Source organism: Amblyomma americanum, chromosome 1, assembly GCF_052857255.1.
Source record: "Amblyomma americanum isolate KBUSLIRL-KWMA chromosome 1, ASM5285725v1, whole genome shotgun sequence".
In the NCBI taxonomy this organism is placed as follows: Eukaryota; Metazoa; Arthropoda; class Arachnida; order Ixodida; family Ixodidae; genus Amblyomma; species Amblyomma americanum.
This window is the reverse complement of record NC_135497.1, coordinates 13,553,325-13,581,175: the sequence shown is the minus strand read 5'-3', so window position 1 is coordinate 13,581,175 and position 27,851 is coordinate 13,553,325. Positions and strand designations below refer to the sequence as shown.

The 27,851-nt window shown below is 46.6% G+C and overlaps 1 protein-coding gene across 2 annotated transcripts; it reads right to left on the bottom strand.

Annotated features, from left to right (window-relative positions):
* Positions 1-1,000: 1,000 nt before the first annotated feature.
* On the bottom strand, positions 1,001-27,521 carry LOC144110200 (serine/arginine-rich splicing factor 12-like). 2 transcript variants are annotated; one of them, XM_077643042.1, is made up of 6 exons: positions 27,360-27,518; positions 26,553-26,657; positions 25,801-25,904; positions 20,439-20,568; positions 14,232-14,309; positions 1,001-1,536 (listed from the first exon to the last, which is right to left on the bottom strand). In XM_077643042.1, exons 1-6 carry the CDS (start codon positions 27,425-27,427, stop codon positions 1,401-1,403), a joined length of 621 nt encoding a protein of 206 aa, XP_077499168.1. In that variant the 5' UTR covers positions 27,428-27,518; the 3' UTR covers positions 1,001-1,400. The 2 variants fall into 2 exon arrangements, with proteins under 2 accessions (XP_077499168.1, XP_077499172.1); XM_077643046.1 differs by lacking the exon at positions 14,232-14,309 and having other exon boundaries at positions 1,280-1,536; positions 27,360-27,521.
* Positions 27,522-27,851: the final 330 nt, after the last annotated feature.

Here is a 27,851-nt window from a genome sequence, read left to right as displayed (position 1 = left end):
TTCGCTAGCATGTGACCAACCGTACATATAAACCAAGGACAATTTTCTTTGCTTAGTTCATTTAACTCAGACATCTTACACCCTTGCATGTTCTGAAATAGGATGTGCCCCAAATGGGAAACAAGCCAGAATTAAACTGCATACCTCCAACCAAAAACTTGAGTTTTCAAAGCTGGCTCGGCTCCATCAGGGGTGGCTGGGGGCAGCACTAAAGTATACCTTGGTATAGCGAACTAAACAGGCAAATCTGTCAAAATGTTTTCAAGCCTGTAGAGGCACGATCTTTAGCCGCACCGACATGAACGCAAGAATGAGTTCTTCGAGAAAGTGTTTTGAGAAGACTGGACTCGTCCTCTGCAACGCTATGCACTCCCTCAAATAGTAAACTTCTGTCATTTACATAAACGCCACTTTTGTGACACCAACTCTGGCATCTTTTCCTCACTCACCACCTTCCCTCATCCCGAGTAAAGCCAGTTAAGGCACACCCATAAGGATGCCCATGCCAGTTTGGTGTATAGGGGTTTAACATCCCAATGAGAATCTGACTATGAGCGACACTGTAGTGATGGGCTCCACAACACCTGGGGTAATTTAATATGCATTACATCGCACAATACACGGGCCTCCAGAATTTTGCCTCCATCGAAATTCGACTGTCGCGGCCGGGATCGAACCAGTGTTTCCGGTCAACAGCGGGTCAGTTTGTTGGTTGCCTGCACATGGTAGTTTACAGTGCTACATTTTATAGCTGACCACTGGCACTCAAGGGTTGCCGGCCACAGAAACGTTTTGGTAGGTCACCAGCTGAAAAATTCGGTGTACTCCATATGCAATTATCTACACAAGAGCATCTGCTTCCTTTGCTCCAGCTCAGGCACACTTTTTTTTATTAATTTTCCCACTTGTGGAAGATAGATGCAGGGAACTCAAATTACCAAAATAGAGTAACCACTCCATCATTCCTACTTCCAATTGTAACAGCTCAGCGTGGCCACAGTACTGAAGCACTTTTATGAACTTTAATAGGGTCAAAGTATTTACAAATGAGTGCATACAATTGTGACACAAACTAAAGCCAATGAAATTTTGTACACTGAACCTGACAATGTGACACACTAGAAACCAGAGAAAGTGGAAGTTCTGATGCACAGCTTGAAATTTCAAGATGCTTTTATGTGCACGATTAGAATGAATTTCATTTCAAAGTACTTCTGGGACAGCATTGGCTTGTAGGTAGGAGGAAATACCGCAGTCATACATAACACAACACAAGTGATGAAAGAAATGAAATTTGTGTTATGTGCACGAATACAGTCCATTCCAATGAAACTTGAAGAGGGCAGAATCATGAAATCTAATACACTGAAGAATCGAACAAGGCAGCCACAGACACTAGATCACTCCGGTGACTTGCTCCGGGACTTCTCTCGACTTTCATCGATGATCTCATAGGGCGATCTGTCCCGGCTTTTGCCTTTGCTGCCTAGGTGCGAAGACTGGGAACGAGAACGTGACCTGCTGTAGGACCTTGACCTGAAAGAATAATAATTGCAATGGCAAAATTGGTATAAATTCACTGCAGACTCACCAAGAACGAAGACACCAAAAAGGAATGTGCGCGCACACACACACACAGTGAAACCTCGTTAATTCCGGAATTTCAAATAAGGAGCCTGGTCCTGGCTGACGCCCATTTGCGATTTGGACATGGGCTCTCACCAGTTAATTCGGATGGAGGGTCTTTAGCATACCAATGTCTTTACTACATCAGTTGTGGGTGCACAACTTTCCAATCAAAAGTGCCAGCGGACCTTCCCCGTTTTGCACGACAGGTGGCGCTCGCTTTTCCGCAAATGGTCAATTGGCACAGTCAAGCAAGGCAAAGCTCACTTAGTGCCACTACGCTTCCACCTCGAACAGAGAAACCGCTCTCGCGCCACACTTATGGCACATTACAGTGCGACAGCAGGGGCACTGAAGAGAACTCCTAAATGTGTCTTCGCAAGAGCGGGCGCCAACCAGTGGGAGAACAGGAGCACTTTGATCCAATGGTAGAACAGGCTGGTTTTGCTGTGCACAGAGCAGTCCAGGCTGCTCCCTCTTTAAACTTGAGTGTGAAGGAAGTTGCATGGCATAAAAAAGTCATATCCTTGCCCTTTTACTTGTTTTTTTCTTCGTTATCAGCAAGTTGAATATGGTAGCTGCAAAGCGTCTGTGCTTCGCTAGCTATGCAGAATCTGATTACTGAGCCGGAAGAATCCGTCGGAGCGACGAAGAGTGGCATTGCTGAGGTGCTGTACGCATTCGACGACTACAGCAGTGACAGATGGCGTACGAGCTCCGATTAGAGCTCTAGTTCATTGTCCAGTACGCGGAGAATGGTGGGAAAACAAGCGTGGTCACGTGGCTTACTGATCGTCAGGTGCAGCGATTGTTCCAGTGGTGGGACAAGTACTCCACCACTCAACGCCTCTGCCCCCATCCCCCCATTGGAATGCGCCATTAGGGTGCCTCGATGCAGGCACCACTGTAACGGGCGAAGACCCGCTTCGGCATGCCCCGGATGGCGGCCACGAAGGCAGTGTCTCCACCCTGCATCGTGGCACCCTAGTTAACCCTGAAGGGGGGACGCAACCTTTGAAAACCGAAAAATTGTTAAAGAAGTCGATTTTTGGAAAAGTGCATATTCTGACAGTGTGTCATAAACTAAATTTCTGTAAATATCACCGCCTAATTCATGGCGAAAAGACTTCAAATTAAATATCTCAAGCCACGGCAGCCGCTGAGCTGCGAGAGCACTGAAAATACCCCAGCTTCCCAAGGACACACTTCCTCAGCCAGCGAACCAAGCATTGCCATCTTGGTCTTGTTTGTGAATTTTTTTTTTTGCTGCCTTCGACGATGCAATGATGGGAATGCGGCTCGCTTGAGATTAAGACCCTCACAGTGCCTTTAGAGTTTCCTGCAACTGAAATGCGAGGCTGCGATTGGGTGAAGGGTGCACTCCTCGAGAATGCAGGGGATTGCGCAGCTGCAGCTGTCCCCTCAGGGTGTGGCTGGTGCGTCATCTGCCCAGGCTCCTTCCTTTCCTTGTTTGCTGTATTTGTGGTTTGTGCTCCACACGTTTTGCCATTTTGTGAAGTTGTCGCAGTCTTTCTGATCTCTCACTGTGCCGTCCGAAGTTTCCTGCAGACTGTTCTGTTCCGCAGCCAGTCAATGGCTCCAAGAAAGCTAAAGAAGCTACACTCATACTGTCTACACTTCCAGCCTCTTAGCTTCTCTTACCTCACTACTAGACAGCGATTGTGTCGCCGCTTCCAGAGACACACCAGCAGCTTCCCTGGTGCAAGAATGCGTTGCTTTGGGCATGCCTTGTGTACCGAACGCATCAACCTCGGCAATTGCGACCTCCAGCTCGTCTCACACCTATTTCGAAGTGCGCAAGGACACTTCCAGCTATTCTGCAGGGTCGTTTCAGACCTTAGAATAGTGCTGCAACTTCCTCGAGGGCCATGCCTAGAAATGACTCAGTGTGGCTGCTCATTCTGGCTTATCTCAAGAACCACTTGTCGGATTTCCAGTCTTAAATTTCATACTTGAATAAATTTCTGAGGCCAAGACCAGCTCGTTTATTCAGAACATTGTCTGGAATTGACTGAAAATTTCATTCAGATATCTGACGAAACAAGAACGCTGGTGTTCTTGCAACCTTTGAGGGCAGTTTTCTCAGAATGCGTTTTTTGCCTGGCGCAGCTGCTCATTCCGGCTGCATCTCAGGAACAGCTTATCAGATTTCCATGTTTTTTTTTCGTACCTGAATGCAAGACAAGCCCACATTTTCCAGTTAGTGGTGGAACTGGCAATTAGCTTCTTGTAGCAGAAGAAATTGCAGTTTGTAGCAGCACTTTCATTTGCAGGAAAAATGGCATTTTGCAGCAGATATTTGTGCTTTTGTAGCAGAAGAAAACCGTTTCATAGCAAAATTTCATGCCTCGAAACACTTAAACAAGGCTTGTATTTCTGGAACAACCAATCGCTCAGGTGTTTACAACAACCATAGCCATGCAAAAACAAGCTTCAAGACCAAATTCAGTCTAGTAAAGTGCTGCCCTTTCCTTAAAAAGCCCCAAAAATAAGCAAACAGGAGATTTTGCTAAAACAAAGCCATTTTTATTCAGAGGGAAGACATAACGAGATATGCAACAAAACTATAAAAAATAATACCCCAGCAGATTTTGCTAAAACAAAGCCATTTTTATTCAGAGGGAAGACATAACGAGATATGCAACAAAACTATAAAAAATAATACCCATCTGAAAACTTCATTTAAGGTACTATTCTCTTTCCTTAACTCCAGCTCGGGCAGCACCGCTGACAGCTTTTCCTGTCCATTCTTCAGAAGGGCTTGCAACATCTGCAAAATTTTGACTTGACGCCCTTTGCGAAAAGCAGCTCAGCATTGGCATTCATATTCCTGGCCAGCCTGATTTTTTTCCAGTACCTTCTCTTCATTCTGGCCTCTTTTCTGGGTGTCCTTGTCCGGTACATCAGCCCTCTTTTGCTTGTTTTGCCCGTGTCTCTTCTGCTGCATCTGCCTCCAACCACTGCAGCTGTCGCCGCTCTGATTAATCGTTGTCATAGGAATGGCAACTGGATTTCGGCCACGCTAGGAATATGTCATTACAGACCTAAGCCCCAGTTACACTTTGTATTGAATAAGACTATCGATCTCTCGGCACTCACCGATTTTCACTGAACTCCCCCACCAAATGAGCATTGCTGTGCGAGAGGCACATAAGTGCTTTTACGAGTGCCGCCAATAAGGGATATTTTCGAGCCCCATCCTCTTGCTTGAGTTTGAAAATGTTTGCCAGAAGTCAAGTCGTTCAGATTGTCAGGACAATAACTTGTGAGACACAGAGCAAAGTCGTTCAGATTGTCTGGCTAATAACTTGACACACAAAGACTAAAGTCATCCATCAGGGCAGAGACCTCGTTACTGCGATGGCCTCTGTCAGCGATGACCAGAAGGGATGAAGATGGACACTTTCTTCGCCTTCTTCAAATCAGCACGGGTCTTGAACAGTGTTGCAGGCAGATGTCGGATTTAATAATAATAATAATTGATTTTTGGGGAAAGGAAATAGCGCTGTTCGCGACAGTGAATTTTGGTTTTGCTCTCGGCAGTTATTCAACACCGTTTTGGCACAGACATGGCACAAAAGTAGGCAAGAAATCGATTTAGTAGCAGCATGTAGCCGGATTTCTGACTTGGCGCAGCAGTTCCACCACTGCAGTTATTGTTTCCAAAAATTGTTGAAAGCAATTAAAACGTGCCTCATGAAGGTCTAATTGTCGACACCAAATTCAGTGCTATGCTAAATTTTTTTCCAAGAAGGAAATTTAGAAAAAGGGTTGTCTTGCCCTGGGGCACCTATCCAGGAATGACCATAATGAATTTCACAGTGGCACCGTTATTTTCAAATTCTCCAGGCCTGGAATAAGCGACCTATGTGAATATACTCCTGCAACTTGAGAACCACAGCAATGAACTTCGTAGTTCTTGAAATGGTTGCACTTTGAGCCTACGCTGAAAATTTCATTTCTATATCTCAGGATACGTATGCATGGCGGCTATAGCGACCGCAAAGAGCCAAAGTTTTGAATCTTGTCAGAGCAGTGCAGCTGAAATTGGGCGTTCCCGAGACCGTCGAAAGCGTGCTAGAATTATGCAATGGCAGCCGGATATGCATGCATGCCGGCAATAGCGACCGCGAACGTTTGTCGTGTCACGCTATAGCGTGCGCATTTTGTAGCGTGAAACGCGGTATCCGAAAGACACATTGAGGGGGCGTGCATGAGGAGGCGGGTGGAGAGGAAGTGGCAACGACGCACGGCCGCTAACAGCAACACTTTGTAGCCATCAAATTCGACTGTACTAAATGTCGTGCAGTCTGGCCGCCATTTAAGTTACGGCAGCCAGATCCATGCTATGCTGTCTGCGGAGGCAAATTCGCTGCCGATTACTCTTCCGACGACACCGTGCCTGCTCTTGAATCCCTGGAGCCACCCATTACTTGCCTTGAAATAGTCATGGCCCAAGATACACGCAATCCTTTGACTTCTGTTGTAAAATCACGCCACTAATGGGCCCAATTCCTGGTTCGCGTGTCGAAAAACCACGTGAACACTGCCTTGTCCACATCAGCGTATGTGGCTTGTTCTGGACTCCACTGCGTTTCTGATGCTGTGTTCCGCACTCAAAATGTTGATGGGGTGCTCGCTGGAATGCTGAAACCGTCGGCAATGTCCTTCTCGCCCACGGAGACTGCATTTAAAATTGCGAGTTTGTCTTCAAAAGACGGAACTTTTCGTTTTTTGGCAATAGAACATCACGATCAACCGACGATGCAGTTACAAGCGGAGGCGCATGACTACACGCCGACAGGCAGGCCTAGCACCTACAGAACAAGTCGGACGAACCAGGACCTAAGAACAGTTGACACACGCACATGCAGACAAGGGACTACACACACGCAAAATGGCGAATGCAACGCGTCGTCGCCTCTCTCCCTTCCCCCATCCTGCCAACGAATTCTTCCATAGAAAGTGTCTAAGCCGTTGAAACAAATGAAAATCAAAAAATAAAAATGCTTGTCCTCAAAATCTTTAAAAAAAAATGCTCCAAAAGAAATCAACTGCCACTACAAATGCCACCTGGTGTCATGCTAGACAAGCAAAACCTGAAAGCGCTGCTATGTTAGGCACAGAGCAGCGCTAGCTGCCACCATCATCATCGCTACTTTGCTCGGTTGCGGCAACCCCAGGCGTGCGCGTAGCTGCTGACTCCTTATAGTATGATTACTCACTAATCTTTTGCTGTTCTTCATTTGAATTTTCCTTAAAAAGTGCAGAAAGTAATGACTGATCAGCCTTGCAAGTTCGTTACATCAAGGTTAACCACCACAACGCATTTTTAACATCGAGGTTGAAAATACATGGGCTTGGCGGCAGCGTTGGGGAATTCAAAAACCTCGTTAAATCCAGGAATTCATTACATCCATTTTTAACCGTACTGGCGCTTCTCTGTGCTACCTGCAGCTGCGGTGGTGGCTCGAAAAATAAATTCAGTCGCTCGCGGGTAAACAGGACGGGAGAGATTATTTAAGGCTAAAATAAGAAAAAATTTTCGACCACGCGGATTCAAACTAGGAACCTCTGGAATGCGAAGCTGCCGCTATACCCACGGCGCCATCGAGAACAGAGCAATTCCCTGCCTTCAGAGGTGCTGACAAGCACTCCGCAATGTGGCACTCGCGACAGAAGTAAAGCAGACGACCCATGTGCAAAGACTCGGCTGGCGCGCTGCATTGGTCGCTGCTTGTGAATTCCATCCCCACTGCAATCAGGGACACACGGAGCAGCAAGCATCGCTGCGCCGCTCGACTTAAGCACTTGAGCTCAAAGCGTCCGCTTTGCCACCCGCAGCGGTCTGATTACTGCGTGGCTTGGTGTTGAAGTTTGCACCAGAAAAGACAAAATACCCATATTAAGAGAAAGACCGCCTGCTTTACACGAGCAGCGACAAAGCATGCTTACACTAGTAGCGAGCTTTCGGCAACGGCACCGCCCGAGGTCTCGCCAGGCGATGAACTGCGCTGCTGTCTGCCGCAGCAGACGCCGTTTCGCAAGTAGCCTGCGCTATAATATCTCTTAATATTGCTTTGCTGTTTACAGTGTAATCGCGCTATAAACTAAAATTAGTCAATTTCCGCAACACCTTCGGCTGCGGAGCTAGCGGACCGCTGCGGGCGACAGGCGAGCTGGACCGCAACGACGGGCCAGCAGCAGCTTGCGAGGCGATTCCAGCGAGAAATTTTGCTCGTATCAAATTTGTTGCTTTTACCAGCAACTCTGTGTTGATCAACGATCCTCAGAAATGATACATTTCTCACATTTTTCTGGCTCAGCGTTAATTGCTTGTGTCAAAAACAATCAACCTGATTTCTATTATGGCGGCGGACGGGATCCATGCTGGCCTGCCGGCGAACAGGATCCAAAGCGCCCTGAGCTGCGGCAACGCCGCCGCCTGCGGGAGCGCCAGGGCGACGAACTGCTCTGCTTCCCGGCTGCTGTACTCGTCGCTAAGCCTAGGTGGTTTCACATCGATGCCGCAGCTCAAGGCGCTTTGGAACTAGACAGCACAGTAATAAACGAACTCTAGTCACCCCTTCACTACCAGCCTGTCCCATAATAAAATAAAGTTATGCTCAATTTCCGCGACGGTTTCAGCAGCGGCTGTATGATGAAATTTGCGTGTATCGTAGTTATCACTTCAACCAACACCTTGGCGTTGGCCAACGATAGTCAGTAATGATACCTTTTTGTAAATTCATCTATCCTAGAGCTTGTTATGAATGTAAACAAACAGTACTATAGCGGAATCATGTTCGTGTCTCGTTAATATTTTTGCTCCGCGACCGATCTCGCGACGCCACGTTCGGCAGACCGGTTTTGTCGGCGTTGCGGGCGTCAAAGCATGTCACACTACGAAGACATCTTGTCGTCGGCCTAATGTGACAGCTTGGTCTGCCACAGACAAGATCTGCCGATCTTTGGCGTCTTTGTCGGGTTGGCGGCGTGTCGGGCTAGTGTGACAGGGCCCTTAGGAAATAAGTTTCTGAGGGCAAGGGAAGCCCATTTATTCAAGATAATGTGTTAGAAATTTGAGTTAAGGGCACAGGGTAAGTAAAATAAGAAAAAAATCGTTTTTTTTTCTTTTGGAATTTTAGAAGTTCAATTCTTTCTACACATGTTCCATGATCGCACTTTCCTCAGAAAGCCATATTTACGGCTGAAAAACGCTTTTTCCGAAACCAAGTAGTGAGCGGCCACGCCCCCTTTCAGGATTAACGTCAATTTTTTCAACTAAAAAGTCCACCACCTGATTTCAAAACTTGTCTAAAATCAGCGACATATAAAAAATTGTCTGGCAACTATTGTACAGCTCCTCTTTGTTAGCCAAGACAATCCTGAGACGCTTTGCACGTTTTTTCCACGTTTCTGCAACCTTCATGCAGCTGCGTCCGAGTGCTATCCCTTTCGATCAGTATTGTAAATTGTGCCGGTGTTGGTTGCTGCTGATAAGTTGAGATGCCCAGGGCAAAGAAGGCCTTCGTCAGGCGTGAATTTCACGGCAACCGCTACGCTCATCGTGAAAAAGCAAAAGGATGTCCACGACCGAATGAGATCCCGAACGCGCCAGCTCCTCGACATCGAAGCTTTCAAGATTTTCTCTGTGCTTCCAGGAAGAGGATGTGCTACAGAGCAGCAGCCAATATGCCTTAATGGACATGGACGGCATTTGTGCCGCAATTACACAGATTTGTGTGTGCAGAGAGTGCGGTGGAAGTGTTGAGCTCATCGAAATTGTGACAAAACGGGTAGGTGTTGCAAGCGTTTACAGTTTGAACTGTGAAGTGAGTAGTGCCGCACAACGATCTGAGACGTCGAAGAAAACTACTTCTGGCCTCTATGAAGCCAACCTCAGGTTAGTGTATGCCTTGAGGTCCATTGGTAAGGGAATGGCTGCAGGAAATATACTCTGTGCTATGCTAAACCTTCCTAAGCCGCCGACAAAGTTTGCGAAATACAATCAAGAGCTTCTAGGTCACATCGAAGCTGCTGCTCAGGAGTCGATGAAAAGGGCAGCTGACGAAGCTGTGCAGCTGAATGAGGGGGATAAAGACATCGCAGTTGCTCTTGATGGAAGCTGGCAGAAGCGAGGCCATACTTCCAATAACGGCATAGTCTCTGCGACCAGTGTAGACTCTGGGAAAGTGCTGGATGTGGAGGTTTTGTCTAAACGTTGTCCAAAGTGCAGCATCAAGGGTACAAACAGTGACCCCCTTCATAGAGAGGTGTGCCAAAGCAACTACCAAGGCACCAGCGGTGGAATGGAAGTCGCAGGAGCACTGACAATTTTCGGCAGGAGTGAGGAGCTTCACGGCGTTCGATACGTCAAATACCTTGGGGATGGTGACAGCAAGGCATAATTTTATGGCTGTGAAGGCACAAATGCCATATGGTGATTCCGTTGAAATATCCAAGGTTGAGTGCATAGGGCACGTGCAAAAAAGGATGGGCACAAGGTTACGAAGGCTAAAAAAAGGAAACAAAGCAGGAAAACTCTCTGATGGAAAGAGCCTCTCGGGCCGAGGCAGACTGACTGATGCAGTAATAGACAAGCTCCAGACGTACTATGGTTTGGCCATCAGAAGAAATGTAGGAAACCTGGATGAAATGCGAAAGGCCATTTGGGCAACCTTCTTCCACTTATTGGCCACAGACGATGACCCATGCCATGGACTTTGCCCAAAGGGACCTGATACGTGGTGTGCCTTCAACAGAAGTCAGTCAGAGGGCAAGCCATTTTTCCACAAGGAGAGTTTGCCTGCATCTGTCTTGGAGGCTATCAAACCCATTTATAGGGAGCTATCGAAGGCTGAGCTCCTAGAGAAGTGCCTGCATGGGCGAACTCAAAATGCAAATGAGTCGTTCAACCATGTTTGGGAATGCGCGCCAAAGAATGTGTTTGTTAGGCTTCGGACCCTACGGATGGAAACACTGGATGCTGTTTCATTCAATGATGGTAGCATCGCACGGGCCAACGTTTTGAAGGCGTGTGGATTGAACCCAGGGAGCAACACCATCAAGTGGCTGAGGGAAGCTGACCATAAGCGCATGTACTTTGCGGACCGAGCAACACGACAGCTTACAAAAGAGGCCCGACAGTCAAAACGACAAGCCGAAAAGCGAAAAAATGACGGCGACAGTGACTACAAAGCAGGGGGCTATTAAACCAATTACTATGGAGGCGTTTCTGCGAATAAAAAATGTTTTTTCACATCTTTTTTCTCTTTACGCTCTATTATCTCAAAACAGTTTTTTCTTACAAAGGTACCATTATTTCCAATGCCTTTCAAGACAGACGGCTGATTTTTTTTTGCAATCATCTACATAAGTGTTGCCAACTACTGAACTAGAATTAAGCAATTTCACTGAGCAGTTATTCTGTTATGAATTTTGAAATGCGCAAAGAAAGGCCAGATTTGTGTACTACCGGAAAAAATTTTATTAAAAATCGAATTTTCAACACATTTCAAATATTCTAGTTCAGTAAAAAGAGCACAAAATTTGGCAAACAATGATATATGTATTATTAGGCTACTGTTATTAGTTAGTGAGAAACATGTACCTCAACATGGCCTAAAATGCATGGGAAGTATAGGGCTTACCCTGTGCCCTTAAGATTAGTGCATGTCAAATTCGTAACTACATGCAGTGCTGTGCTAAAATTTTTTAGCAAGGAAATTTAGAAGGGCCTTGTTGCCCGAGGCACCTATCAAGGAATCACCAGAATGAATTTCACAGTGCTAGCACATTCTGCAAATTTTCCAGGACTTTCCCAAGGAACCCATGTAACCCACATCGATATACTCCTGTAAGCTGAGAACCAGCGTTAATACCAGTGTTGAAATGTTCACGCTGTGAGCCTACCCTGAAAATTTCATCAAGATATTTCAAAAACAAAAGCTGTCCACTTAACCTTCGAAGGCCGCTTTCTCAGAATCAATTTTTAGCCTAGTGTGGCTGCTCAGTCAAGCAGTATCTCAGGAACCGCTGATCAGAATTTCATGGCGTTTCTTTTATTCCATACCTGAATAAATTTATGGGGGCAAGACAAGCCCGTTTTTTCAATATATTGTGTCTGGAATTTGTAATAAACAGTTAAAATTCAGGGCTGTGGTAAAATTTTCCAGCAAGGAAATTTTAAGAGAAAGGGCCTCATCTTGCCCCGGGGTACCTATTGAGGAATGACAATACTGAATTTCACAGTGCCAGCACATTTTGCAAATCCAGGCAAGTGCCAATGAACCCATGTAAACTACCTTGATATATTCTTGGAACTTGAGAACCAATGGGCACAGCTCCATGAAACTTGGTAGTTCAAATATTTGTGCCATGAGTCTACCCTGAAAATTTCAGGTATTTCAAGAAATAAAAAAAGTTGGTGCTAAATGGTAAACTCCCAAAAGGCAGATTAAGGGGGGACGCGGGTCTTAGAATGGCCAGAAATGGCCAAAAAATCTGTTTTGAGAAAAACACATTTTCAAAATGTTTGCACCTTCAGGCATCTGCCCTCAAAATATTAACGCTGAATTTGATTGGGAAACACTGTAAAATCAGCTTACAAAACACCACAGGAGCCACGAAGTGACCCGGAACGGGCGAAATTTGTTCGAACTTCCCGCGCGTGCCACGATCAAGGCATCCGGCAGATTGGCACCATCTTGGGCTCGTTTCTTTGTGCACGTTTTGCGGCATCTCAAAATGGCGTCGGTCAAGAACAACCGCACTAGCCGGTTTTGTGAAGGCCTTTTCTGGGCCACTAATTGGCTGGAGAGCACGCGAGCGAGGCGAACCTCTCTTCCGCAGCCTACCATTGACTGACGCCATTTTTTCTCATTTTTTTTTTTGCGTGTCGTGGTTTTCGCTTCGAGTGTCTGATCCGAGTCTCTTCTTGCGCAGCGCTTGCTTAGCAAAGTTTGTCTTTTGTTGCGGTTTCTTTTCTTACGTCACATACTTTGTCAGGACAAACTAACTGATGCCGGGAGACGCACGTTTGAAGAAGACTATGCGTACTGCGTACGGGAGGATAAAGCGTCGCCCACCCAACGCGAAGCGCGGTTGGACCGTGCCACTGGATGAGGATTGTTCGCAGCCTCAGCTAACGTCGCCCGCCCCAACGCCTGATCAACTTACTCCAGAATCTGATCCCGAACCCAGCAGTTTTTTTCAACACGACACGGAGTAATACACGGCGGAGGAGATCGCCGCATGTACGGAACACGCAGACATGATAAAGCGCGGCGTGGATGCAAAGTCGGCAATGCAGCGGAAATTCGATCTTGAAGTGGACCTGGTGCACTCGGAGGCAGAATCGGGCACCAACTTTATCGTGGTGGACATGGCAGTGCTGAAGGACATTTTTGCGGCGAAGTGTGGCAAGTGCGGACTGGCTGCGCTCGATTTGAACAAGTCCCGCAAGCAGTGAAACTGGAGGTGAGGTGCTTGGTGTGCGACTATCGCTAAGATCACACCTTTTGAGGTGAATATCAGGGCCTTGAAAAGCATCCAGAGCATCGGAAAAGGAGTCACGGCCCTCTCAGATTTTTGTGCTGGAATGAACCCTTCACACAGAGGTCTCACCACAAAACATTTCAAACCCATCTAAGAAAAGTGCTCGAGGTCTGTCAGCGCACTGCAGCAGCCTCTGAAGCTGCTAGTGCGAGTCTTATCAAGGATGTTTACATGGACCAAAACCGTTCAGTTACCAAGCTTTTGCAGCCCTCGTGTAATAACTGGCAAGACGCTAATAAAGTATTGCCACTGTCTTGGTTACATTTCAAGTCCACGAATTTTGATGATTTCCTAATGCCATATGCTACCTTGACCTTAGGTTGTCTGATATCTTCAGTCTTAGTTGACATATTTACAACCCGAAGACAGTTTTGGAAATGGTAAGAACATGTCATTTTTGGTGGGAAATATCACAGTGAAGCTACCGACCATTCATCTTATAACGTATGGTCAAAACTTCAAATGCATTTTTCTCAGTGTCATATTTTTAGTCAATCTCTTCAGTCTTACGCAGGATTTTGATAACTTCATTTTGTCTCACAAGAATAACCTTGGTACCATTTTCTACGGAAAGAAACAAGGTACCCGATGACATTCTTCCTTTTTTTGATTAGGCCACGAATAAATAGCAGTTCACAAACAGCTTAACGAGTTGCAGTGTCAACTACTGTAACCTTTTACTCTCGACATAATATATCAGGATGACATGCCTTTAGAGAAAAACGAAGAATGTCATTGGGTATGTGAACTCTGCGTATTAATTAATGTAATTAAGAGCAACAAAACTCAATGGGAAAGTTCATTAAAACTCCGTAAGAAATTACCTAAATACGCTGTAGACTTTGTAAGATAACTTTTGATCTAAGACCATCAGCTCAATTATGATTATGTTTTTGGAATCAGAAGAGAAAAACATCAGTGTGCAAAATTTCATAAGATTCTAGCCATAAATAAAAAAGCTAGTTTTAAGGGCATCCCCCCTTAAGTGTGCTTTTACACATAATAAACAAGTTTGTGTTACTTGCCTTCTAGGAGAGTAGCTCTGCCTCCTCCTGTCCCGTGACCGCGAACGAGATCTACTGTACGAGTGCCTGCGGCTGCGCCTGAAAAACGCAAGTCACAAACCACCCGATGTCACTAAATCTAGTGCCCTTGGTGCGAGGCAGTTAACACTCTCACCACAATTTAGACATCAAAAGAGCATTCACACCAAAGAGTCGTGGCCACAGCAAGCAAAATCGCTTGAGTAGTTTTATGCGGCTTAAAGGGGTCGACTCACGAAGTTTTTCGCTAGCGTGTTCCTTGTTTCAAACAGCCCATCAGGCGACCGAACACCTGCTCACATTACAGAAACACGATGTTGCACTGTTTGTGCCGACCAATACCCCGTCGCTGTCTTCACTTTGCTCCGGCTGCGAGCCAGCTCAGGGTCCTGAGGCTGCTTATTATATCTGCTGCTTTTATAGCAAACAGTCCGTGTATTCACTAAATTAATGCTTCAAGATAATTGTACAAGATTCAGCATTTAACGCGAGAGTGCGCAACTCCCACAAGTAATGCGCCCAAGATGACTGCACCTCAGCGCTACATTTAACGCGACAGTGTAAAGGAGCTTGTGTCGCAGAAAAGCCGGTGTCGTCGGCCGTGAGCGAGAAATCCCTCCTCCTCGCTATGTATGCCATTGCCCCAACAGATAGTGCGCGACGGCAGCGCAAGGAAAAGAAGGGACGCCTGTCATGTATTTCGGAGCACAACCTGGACCGCGCTGCAAGGGAAGGAAAATGATTTGATAATTGGTTTTAAGGGGAGATGCTACTCTAAGACACTTTTTAATAAGTGCTATAGAGCAATGAAATTTTGTGTGCTTATATAATTTTTCCTGCCCTTTCGAAAACACTAATTAGTTTTTCTGTAGCTTTACTAGTTTGTTGTGTTCTCTTAAAGTGGAAAACAAAGGAACTTTTGTGCACTTTTTTGCATATTTTTCACAAGGAACATGAAAAAACAGCTTATTCTACTCCATACTAAGTGTAGAACACCGAAAACTAGCCACAATTTTCTTTTGGGAGCAGCCAGTATTTAAAAAATTTGCAATGCTTCAATTCTCTATGCTTCTAAAAAGTTAGCTCCAATTAGCATAATGATATAAGTATATTATTATAAATAGATACTGGTGTGCTGTACATCTTAAGGAACAAGTGTGCCAAGTTTCGTTAAAATAAGTCCGATAGAAGTGTGGAAGAATGTGTGCACAAGCTTTGAAATTTGCCAAAAAAATGCGAAAGGAGAAAACAGCAATTGAAAGTATGAAAGATGTGTATTTACTGAAAATCAATTGACTATGCATGAAACTTTCCCAAGATGAGAAATGGGCTGTCCTGCAAATGTCCACTATCACTACAACTGGCCAGCACTGTACGTAAGACCCTCCCGGACCTTGCGACTCGAGTCTTCAACACAAGCTCTTTTTGCCATACTGCGACGGTGGGCTCACAGTCTGGCAGGCAGACATCCTTTTGATCCGCCTCTCATTTTGAGACCCGGTAAGCATTAGCAACTGGTGACCTGAGAGCACACCAAGCTCCTCTGACATTCGTTCAAAGCTTGCATGTTGCATGCCTTTCATTGAACCATAGCACTGCAAGTGCTATGGCCATTTCGACAACCGTCCGTGACGCAATGTTAGTCTGGGCAAAGTAGCCAGATTCTACTATTGAGAGATTCTGCCACATCCTGTGTCTTGCCTTGGATGCAGCAGGCCAAGAGCTTCTCATCTGTCAGCCGCTTATATAAAGGAAGGACTGCCTTCCCTTGGGTTTTAGTGACGATGCCAGTCCCTTGAGTTTGCTGACTGGTTCCCAAACAGCGAGTTGGTACTCTCCACATGTTGGGCACGGTGCACAGTTCACTAGTGCTGTCAACGCACCAATGTCGCACACCACAGCGATTGCAGAGCCGTGGTCGCTAGGCCTTTTATCTTTTTCGAAGAACGCGATCTTTTCGGAAGCGCTGACAAAGCTGAACGCTGCGTCGATCTCGTCAGAGGGGCTGTCTTCGTTGTCGTTAGGCCTAGCGGGTCGGGACACTTCCCGCAAAGTCGTTCTCTGCTTCGCCTTGCGCCTACCTTTGAACTTGTGCTTCGTGCTGTACTTCCGATCGCGGAAATCGCGCTTCTTTGGACTGGTCATCCTGAACGAAAACTATAGCGGCACAGATGCAACGGCAAGCGACAGGTTTGCGGTCTGCGAGATGCTGACCTGTCAACAGGCTTCACCACAAGCCCCGCGACGCGGCGACCAATGGCGGCCTCGTGATCGTACCACGTGACAGTGCAGACGCTTGGAAGGGCTTGAAAAAAAAACTTAAAAATTTTCTCTCCCACATACAAAACTGACTGCTGTCGTAGGAGCGAGCTTGGGGCTAGGCTTACCTCCACAAGCGATTGCAATGGCGTGCAGTAAAGCATCCCCGAGATATCGAGGCTCAAAGATAGGCAACTTTCGCGCATTTCTGCGGACTCTCCAGCTACCGCAACTTATTTGGAAGCATTTTTTACTAACTTCTCATTCAGATTTCACTTTGATTTTACTAGACAAGGAAGCAGACTGTTCAAAGATTTCAAAACAATCAAAATCAAAAACCTAAAAATTTTGGAAAAACCGCACCTCCCTTTAAGGAAAGGAAGTGACGCACCTGACATCTCTCTCTGGTTCGGGCGCAGTGGGGCTATGCGAGCACGCAGGAATCCGCGATGAGCGGCGAACAATGCAGCACACATCCAAAGTGCATTCACCACAAAGCTTGCGGCTTGCTGCCCGTTCGTTCGGCACGGAAGCTATGCTGGTGTTCGTGGCATCGGGTTTGTCGAGAACAATGTGCCGACGAACTATGACTGCAACTTGAGTCGCGTGCGTCTTGGCAAAGGTGCCTGGCAGCACTTTTACGTGGTATGCCGCTCCACACAACCGTTTCACCATACGTAGCACAGCGATTTGTCCAAGAGGCAAGGCATCGCGCCGAACGGGCGATGGCGTTCCGTAGACTCTCTGGTAGTGCTGCAACACGCTGTCGCGTTCCGACTCTTAAAGGCGAAGCTTAAGCGTCCTCCAATTTTTTGTTACATAGATCTGCATCTGTATAGAGGCAGCAATTTCAGGTTCATTGGCACAGATTGCAAGCTGGGTTCTCCTTCGGTTAAACAATGTTTTGCACCGGTTGTACGTTTACTTGTTCACACAGTACGACGAGTAACAGGACAAACTGCTGAGCTTTCAATGTTCAGTCATCAGGCTTAGAAAAAGAGCACAGCTATTTCTTGTCGCAGGTTGGAAATGCTGACAGAACTCCCATATATTTCGCGATGCCGATGGACACAACTCTAGAAAAAAAGGACACGAAATCAGTTACCGTGCTTTCTGGCAGAAACACCAAGCTGCGCTGCACAGTAACATGGATACTGCGCCCATACGTCAGATTCAAGCGCAAGACGCTACAACCAAGTATGCCACTGCCCCCAGGAACTGTGCAGGCAGAAGAGTTCTTGGACGGCTAATGATCTCATCAGTGACTGGATACTAGCAGTCTGGTGTGGTTTATGGGTGTTTAACGTCCCGACTCGGGCTATGAGGGACTCGGCAACAACAGTGACAACACTGCGGCAGCTTTTTTAAAGTAAATTTGTTTTGAAAACGAAACGATCACTATTTGCGTAGTTCTAGCTTTCTAGTCCATTTTCGCCAGGTAAGCGTGCAGGTTATTAAACACAAGGATTTTTTTTCCATGGAGCTCAAAGTTGGGGTGCGGGTTATGTGCATGAAAGATATGGTAATTGTAATGTAATTACTTTCAGAAACCAGTAATTTTTAATGTGATTTAATTACTTATGCTAGATGCCTAGGAAAGTTAAATAGTCATGTAATTAAATCACTTTTCGAAAGTAAATTTGCCATGTACGCCCGCCCAGTTCACACCCCCTAGCAGTGGCGTTTCCTGCTCAATGTAGTTGCGTCCTATGATGAAAGCAATACAGTCGACATTCGAAAATTTGGACATCCTATTTTTCGGACTTTTTTGCGGCACCACGACATGGCCCACAGAGCTAATGTATAAGAGCACCTGAAATTTCGGATGCACCGCAACTGACCGCTCGATTTTACGAACCTCATTCAAACTCACCGCCAATACCCAAGCTGCTATTACAGTCTAGTCCACATATAACGGCCCCACTTAAGACGAACTTTCGCTTATAACGAACGAGACCTGCGCGACCGTCAAAATAAACATTGTTTCAATGGCACAAAATCACACTTATAACAAACGCCATTAAGCCCTGCTGACAGGTTACAGCTAACGAACGGCGTAAACCCGGCGCAGCGATGTGGGATAACCTGCCTCCGACGCCTTTGTGCACCTGGCGCGCGGCATATTTTTCTCGAGCCTCATGGCAGGCGAACTGCCCGCCCCTTTTGATCTAGGACCATCAGCTCAATTATGATTACATTTCATCTGTGTGCAAAACGCATCTGTGTGCAAAAATTTCACGAGATTCAAGCCATAAATAAAAAAAGTTTTAAGACCCTCGTCCCCATTAAATAAATGGAAACCTCCCTCATTGGATCTGCGCTGCAAAAACAGATGGCCATGACGGACTTCTTCGCAAAGAAAAAAATTTGTGTCCTGACAAGCAATTGTCTTCAAAGCTGTGGTCCACTTACGAACTTCGGGATATAACGAACGGACACTATGTGACGCTCACGTTCGTTATAAGTGGGCTCTACTGTAATGTGTACAATGAAACCTTATAAAGCTAGCTGTGAAGTTTTGCAAAACAATTAGAATATAAAATTCTTTTCTCTACTTTCTATATGTGAACTGCAAAGAGCTGTAACTGTCTCTAGGAGGGATAAAACAGTGAAACTACTCATATTGCAAACCTTTATGAGAGTAGAATATACTGAAATAAAGCTTGTTTAGATGGGTGGAACCATTTTCTCAAAAGCTGGTCAGTGGACTGTTTTGTAAAGTGCCCCAGCACACCGCAGATATGACGTCGCGTTCCGCTGCCGTCACCACTGAGACCTTGTGGCCATCGACGGCCAACTCCCTAGCATTATTTCCCTTACTTGATCTTCTGTTTTCATGTTGGCGAGAATGAGGATAGTGTCCTCCAATCACCAACCAATAAAATTAAATCAGGCCAACCCCACTCATTTTTTGCACATACGCGCGATTTTTTTTGCACATACGCGCATCGTGCGAGTTAGAGGCGAGGTTGTCAGGTGTGAAATGCGCAACGGGCTTCACAGCCGACGGCTGTGCCAATGGCACTGACCTTCCAGTCCTTTTACCAAGCTATGGGCGTCCGTAAACATGATAAACGCGGTGTTCCGACTTTGAGCACATGCAGCCTGTCACATTCAGAGCTGCGGGCTAGGCTGCCAAGGCTGCACTCCGGTACGCACTCCAAATTGCACCGGTACGCACTTCGGCATGCGCTCCGCTCTACCACTCTCGCCTGCAATACAATTTTTCTTCAGGTTTGTTTCCAGCCAGCAATGAAATTCCGTTGCAAGTGCACCGAAATCTACATTATGTTGAGGATAAAAATAGAGTGCTATGGACACGAAGTTATGAAAACGAATAATTTGTTATATCGAGGTGTAACTGTAGTGTGTTGCCTACTTCCAGACCGATTTTCAGCTCAACATCCCAAAGCCTTTAGAAAATGCTGGTGGTGAACTGCTGAGACAGGCTTTCATAATTTTGCAGCAATTTTTGCCTCCCTTCCAAAATGCTGGCTCTCCCCAAAGCAAGCATCACACATTCTGCGATAGCATGTTTGCCAGGAACACATGTACTCATCATAAACTGCTGCAAAGACAATCTTCAGGAGTAACATGACAAGGAAACATGAGGAAAACAACTCGTGACTTGATTTTTGCTGAATTGTTCTAACCCGCTGAGCAAACCCTCCAGAGCCAATGGGTGCTCACACAGGCACAGTACTTGGAAACCAATCAATTCATAGGAGTTACATAGGCACCAAACATCAATAGGTTCTACAAGCATCAGACAGCCTCGCAGCAAGATGTCCATCATACAGACATGCCTGTGTCAGTGGGTTCTACCATTGCTGGCTCTGACACAGCACGGCATGCCCTGCAGACGCTGTTGGCTTTCATCACTGCTTGGTTTCTATGGAGGCACAAGTCAGCTGTGCAAAAAGTATTTACCTGGGACTCCGGTCACGGGCATATGGAGACCGACTTCGTGATCGCCGCCTGCCACGTTCATCATGCCGCCCATGGCCGTAAGGAGAGCGGGTTCTGCGCATCCGCTCCCTTCCCCTCATCTCGGATGGGGCTGGAAGAAGGCAGAACACAGCAGCGTAACACCACTTATTCACTGCAGTCAAAGGCCTATTAACCCTGGCAGAAAGCGCTGGGTTTCCCCTCAAATGAGCCACTGGCAATATCAGCTCCCACAAACTGCAAAATTAAAACAAACACCACCAACTCCCAGGAAGAGAGCTGACAACCACACTGTACTTGGAACTGCTTCATTAAAGTTCAATGCACAAATCCAAGTCAATTTGTGTGCACTCAGTCAAGTTCACGGAACACATTGCTACACTATTGCCTCATTACAAATGACCCAGTTTTAAGGACACTAAAGGAAAATAAACTAGGCAAGACAGATAGATTATTGCTCAAGAACACTACCAATACTTTTTCTACGCACTAAGGTAGCTGCATTGCTGAGAAAACCACCAAGTCCTGAAACCCTTCCTGATTCAAAGTGCCTACAGTGAACTGCCACGACCTCATTTGTATGACACCTTTACAACCAATCCAATAAGACGCTCCACTTTCAAAGATCAGAAACACAGGCAGAACACAGCTCGGAACAGCACCAGAAGTCAACAGCTCAGTGGTCACAGCAGCAACCTGCATGTGCAGGCTGCCTCTGCCCTGACACTAATCCGTTCGAGGCTCTCCACTGCATCTCTTAGAGAACTGCAAGCTCAGTGGGTGCCAAAAAACTACTGCATTTAACACCATTGTAAATTGGCCTATTTTAACTTCAACTGCAGCCAAGGCATGACATCATCAGTGAAGGTGGAACGAACGAGACATCGGGGATGCTACCGCATGTGTGCAATTTTATGATTGCACTGCAGCTCTACCCAATAGCATTCAGCTATTATGCACTCTTGTTCGGAAGATTTATTTTTTTCTTTTGCTCTTAACTGCGCACCTGGCGCTCATGGGAGCGTCAACAGTTGATGGAAGGGCCGCTGTTCCAATCTGGGAGGCACACCAATCAGAACAGCAGCGCTTCCGGGGAGTATCTGCAGCTGACGGAAAAGCAGATGCCGCTCACACAGTTTCTGAAGAAGCGTTCTGGTGGAAAAGGCCATGAACGGACAAACATGCTGGAAGATTCTGACATGAGCGTGTTGTAAGGGTGGTGCACAACTGCTTCCAGATGTGAAATACCATCGCCAAGGCGGTGCAGCGTTTCTCTTCAAAGAGGACTACACGCTGCTGACCGTACCTACAGCAACGATGCAAAGAATGCTGAAGAATCTTGGCTTCGAGGACAAGAAATGTTCTTGGAATGCACTGCTGATCAAAGCGGCGCACATTGTTCAGTGTCACCGCTGGTACCTGCACCAGATAGTGGAGCTGCAATGCCAAGGTAGGCATCACAGCTTTTTATAACTACGAAACATGGGTCAACGCCGGCCGCACCCACAGTAGAGTGTGCATTGATGGCACCATCCAGTATGTGCGTGCAGCACGTCTATCTGGACTGCTGACCGGCTTTCAAAACAGCAGTGGCAAAGTCAGCAGACTTATTGTGACGCATTGCAGCAGCGAATGTGGTTTCGTCGAAGGCACATAGGATGTCTTTCGAGCTAAGAAAAGCTCTGGCAACTACCACGAGGAAATGAAAGGGGGCCACTACAAAAAGTGGTTCACTCAGAAACTGCTCCAGGGTGTGTTAGTCATGGAACACGCGCAATATCATTCTGCGAAGCTGAATAAAGTGTCATGCATAAGTAGTCTCAAAAATGACATACAGGCCTGGCTGTCTGGAAGAAGTGTAGCATGGAGCAGCGACATGGTGAAAGCGGAGTTCATGAAGCTTATCAACAGCACATACACAGGTGGGGACATAGAGCGTGTGGACTGCATCGCTGAAGCTGCTGGTAAGCTCTTGTGCCTGCACCCTACAATTACCAACTAAGCCCTTTGGATCTTGACTAGAGTGACGCCAAGGGTTTCGTAGTGAGCGCAAATATGACATTTAGGCTCTCAAATGTACAGCTCCTGGCTTGGCAAGGCATCACGCAAGTGACTGCTGACAAGTGGAAGATGTGAAGAGAAAACTGGACCACATCATTGACAATATGAAAAGGAGACCAAGAATCTCTCTGGTAAGCTATGGCAGATGCCGTGGTGGAGGGCTCAGGATTAATGTTGACTGCTTGTGCATTGACAGTCGCACAGCACACAGGCTTGTTTTGCGTTTATTTCGCTTCCATTTGACCCAGCCTGCATTTGATCCAGCTTCCTAGGGCAGTGGCCAGGTAAGTATCTTTATATACACACACGGCAGAAACGCTGAAAAAAGCTCTGATGTGACAACAAAAGTATCAACACGAATTAGTGGTGATAAAAAAAAGTTGCTCCAGCCCCTTCCAGTGGAATTCGACCATCAAAAAAAAGGATAAAAAGACACCAAGTGCCACCTGCTACAGAAATAAATCTAGAACTAGTGCACCTTCCTTCACATAAATGGGGCCACCTGTCAATTCTTTGAACTCCGAATTAATGAGGTTTTACTAGTCATGTTTTTTGTTTCCAGTCTTGTCATGTTATGGATTGCATTTTGCCCGACCACATTACAGGTTGGATACTGTTATGCAGTTCAATTAAGTAGTATACATTTTTGCGCACTTCATGTTTTTTTATAACGTGCTCAGGCAGTCTAGTTTTGTTTATTTCAGTTGCAAAGGCCACACACTATTTTGAAAAAAATTTTGAAGGTATTTTTTCTTCGTATTCGAAAATTTCGATATTTGCACACCCCTACTCATTAGTAAACGACCACGGCTCGTGCAGATATGGTAAAGCGTTGCTTTGCGTGCTAACGGACCGCCGGAGTGTTAGAATGCGCGGATATACACGAAGTTGCGCTCGGCCGTGCTCCCCCGGTTCAGATATCAGTTTGGCATTGTAGCATTTATGGTGAGCGTTCATACTAATATATATATATATTGCGTCTGTCCTGCGTCGATGGCAAAACTTCTAGAACGACCGCGCAGTGTGCACTTTGCAGTAAGCGCGAAACAAAGCAGGAACACCAGTTTTGAAACGTGCTGGATGTGCACATTACCGGCCCCAATCAACGGGTTCGTCCTGTGCCCTTTGTATCTTGTCGCGGCCTTCATCACGTACAAGTCTCACTGTTGTAAAACGCATGGTTAGTTTAGATAAAAACGCGTTGCAGTTACAGCTCGCATCAGCCGCCACATTACAGCGGAGGAATGCACGGCCGGCTCATGTTTTCCAACCAAAAACAAATCTTCTATAGAGGGCGCTGGCTGCACCTTCACCACGCATGCGCAGGAACTTTTCCGCAAATGGTCAATTCTAGCGAAAAGCCAGGAAACGCAAGATTTTTTAGATTCCCTGCATGACGCCAAAAGAGCATAGTGGGCGCAGGCAATGTGCCGTGTGAATGTTGATGGATCTCCGTGACAGCCAACTCGCGTGTCTGCAGCAACGACTCTGTATCAGGTAGAAACTCCCTCTCTTCATTCTTGCACTATTTTCTAAGAAGCTGTAGCGCGAAGCTCAAGGTGCGACGCCTCTGTTGTCCATTTGGTAGCGTAGCAGAAGTGGCTGCATGAAAAAATAAGCGGAAACTGCACAGGGCTGTTTGCTAGCACCCCGGACATTATAGTAACTTCAGTAGAACTTGTCGGGCTGGTTGGTTTATATAAATGCAAAGATCTGCACAAACGAGTCACAGACAGCTAAGAGGTAAAGAGCGTTTGTGTGTGTCTTTGGCTCTTCGCCAACCGTGACTCGACCGCACAGTTCTTTCATTATAACTGTAATATCAGTGCCGCAGACGAATAGAAGGGAGCCTAAAAGATAGGGTGAAAGGTAAAAGGAATGTAGTACACCTACGGGAATGTGCGCACGCCGTGGCACGGCCGGTCTCGAAGGGAGCGCATGACCACTGTGTTCGCCGAAACGACGACGGCTCGAGAATGCCGTATACCTTCCGCTGAGGAGCAACTCTCCTGCGAGAGCAGTTGACTGTGCCCATTTCAGACCTACCCAGTCGAGTGGACTATGCGAATGCGAGTTGACGGCTTCCTTAGCGGAACTCTCGTGCGCTCGCCAGCCAGCCGAATACACCAAGTAAGCGTCTCAGTGTCTCCACAGCGTTCTAGCACAATGAGATTGCTTGCGCATAATCTATAGCCCTGGAACATCTTTGTTATCTAACAACGAGCACGCTCGACTAGGTATCTCGACCGGGCTTTCAATCCATTTGCTTCCAGTTTGTTATTCCTGAAACTGGAGCAATTAGAGTGACGAGAGTGCGCAGCTCTGAAAAAGGTCAGGTTGACGTGTATTTCCCTTACGCTTCTTTAGTTTTTGCAGGGGTGCCTTCTCGTTCCGTGGACCATATGGATTACGCGCCATCGATCTTCGAACACAAGAATGCTAGCCGCGGCGGCGCTGTCGCCCGCTCTCTCCGCATGAGCAGCTCGCTTTCGGACGAGTGCTGAGGCGAATGCATTTCTCCTCTTTGAAAGCCCATTATTTCCGCAGTTGCCGGTTCGATGCACCAAAGTGCATGTCAATCACTCTCAGTAACCGGCGGCACAGAAGTCTGATCGTTGGTCCACTGCTTGCTCGCATCCGAAAATTGCGCTAAATCCATCGGCGAAAACAGAAAGCTCAACACAAAGAAAATGGTCACAGCAATAAAGGCAAAAGCATATTAAAACGCAATAGCGACGTTCAGGTGAGCACGAAAACTTCAGCAAATGACCAACCGACCAAACTGACTGCGCGACGCGAACCACGAGTTGTGATTCGGCGGCTGCTAAGGGCGCTCTCCCAACATGAAAAAGGCCCATTGGGCAGACATGATGACGCAGCACACTGGTCAGCCATGGAAGTGAGACAGTCGGGTACAAAGGCTAGAACTTTGCTTACTGGACCAGCTCACAGCCACCAATAAGCAAATCAGCACAATACTGGAAAGCTCCACTGATTCAGGCTGCCTAAAGCATCAAGTCAACGGCACGTACAAACAGCTGAAATACAAGGAACTACTGATGGCAATTCAACTGCATCAACGTCACGTGGGTTCTACCTTCACAGGCTCTGGTGCATATGGCACACCATGCAGACTCATGGCGTCATCACTTGTACAGCTGCACACACACGCATCAGCACAAACCAGGTGCACTTCCTAAACAAACATGACAATTTTATACATGATATACACTAAGCTTCATATTTACAAAGTAAGTGCAAGGTAATAAAAGATGTTGCTTACTTTTCCTGTCCCCTTGGGCAAATTCAATCTCCAGCTCACGACCATAGAAGCGAGTGCGGTCCAGTGAGTACATGGCATCTTCAGCATCTCTGAGATCTTCAAACGTGGTTCAGTTAAGGGGGCCACTGTTTTTGGCAAGAGAGCACTACACCAAAAGAGCAGCTCTGTGCGGATGGGCGGTGTCAAGACAAGAAGCATGGAGAGAAAAGGCAACAGAACCACCAGGATACTGTCGACTATACCTGATCCCGCGTGTCTGTGTGGCTTTACACCTCTCGGCGCTTGTCGCTTTGAAAATGCTCGAAACCCTTGCTTGGCTCTTGCCCTTGCACGCCAGATTTCATGCACACGGCCCTAAAGCAGAACTTGTTCTTGCCCGCTGTTCTGTAAGCGCTTGTATGCCGCCGCCCTCTCTCCAACGTGCTAGATGATCTTGGGCATCTTTACTAGTTAACTTTACTTGGCACACTTGGTACCTTGAACGTCTGGCAGAACAATTAAAAAACATTAATCACACACATGAAAATATATGTATAGACACACACACACACAAAATAATGCAAGCACTGCTCAGGCTGCCTTGCCCAAGGGTCCTTTGGTCAGGGGGCACAATGTGAAGGCACGTGCAACGCAGCAGCTCGACTAAAGGCAAATCGGCCCTAAGCAGCAGCTATACCGCACTGCCTGAACACTGTGCCCAAGGCAGCCGCGCACAAAAAGCATATTGCTCGGTTTCAGTCCACAAAGGATATTGCACGTATGCAAAACCCCGAGGCCTACGAGTGTAGTAGTCCACAGGTATATAGACATCGGTTAAGGGTCCATATTTACCAAATAAACTGCGCAGGTCGTCCGGTCTACAGTAGAAAAAATACCGAGGGGGGTAAAACTCATTCCTTCCAAAGCAAGCACCCTATAAACTACAGGTTAAAAGTTCGTAGAAATAAGCTCCATGCACCTACAACTGCAAAAACGAAGCAATACGGCAAGCAAACGTAACATTCTGGAAGTGGCATTCACACATCACTGCCCCAATGTAACTGGATGGATGTATAACATCCCTCCTTGGTACCGAATAATCAAACACGTGGCACAAGCCCACAGACTGACCGCGTTTAGACTAATCGGTTATAGACAATCGAACGCAGACTGTAAAATGCAGTCAACCGTATGATACCCGCACTCTCCGAACTACGTGTACAATGAAAAAAAAAAAAGGCTGCAAAGCTTGATTTCCAAGGATGACCGTTTGTGGCGTGGAAACAAAGGACTACAACCGCTAGGCCTAGCTGATTAGGGCCGGGACGCAGCCGCTAGTCGAAAAATAAAAAAAAATCTGCTTGCCATACCGAGTAACAACATTCAAGTTATGCTAACACAAAAAAAAAAAAACCTCAGAAGTCAACAGCTACAGTCCAAAGCAGACTCTAAGGCTACGCAAAACCAGGCTAGCGAAACGAACATGCCACGACCCAAGCCTAACCGATACGAAGACAAAATATTAAAATACTGAGCTGAAGGATGAACCATACTGCGCTGCATAAAACTCGCATACATACCTAGTGCCATCAGGCACATTTCTTATGAAAAGTGACGAGTTGGGAGGCCGCGAGTACCGCGACGACATTGCGCACCGAAAAGACAACCGCGTTGCGCCAAGTAACTGGGAGAAATGGCAGCAATGGCCGTCTAAGCCGCAGACAAAAAAAAAGGAAAGGGGGACATCACGAGAGAGTCAAAACCGAGCTGAACCAGCGCCACCTAGAATTTTTTATTTTTGAAAAAAAATTCTAGGTGGCTTTGGCTGAACCCGCGAGGCTCCGCCCTCTTTCCCCATGGCTGCTGAAGAATACTAATTAGGTTCGGCTCGGTCTGGGATATCCGTAGCCAATGCCTCCTGAAGAACAAGCCTGAAAAGTCTCCTAAATTTCAATGGGCCCCGAGATCGCCGCAACTTTGCGCAGACTGGCCGCTAGGCGGCGCTAAGACGTATAGAGTCTTTCGAGAGCAGAGAGGCTAGCAGTAAGATAGCATTTGAGGAACGATTGAGA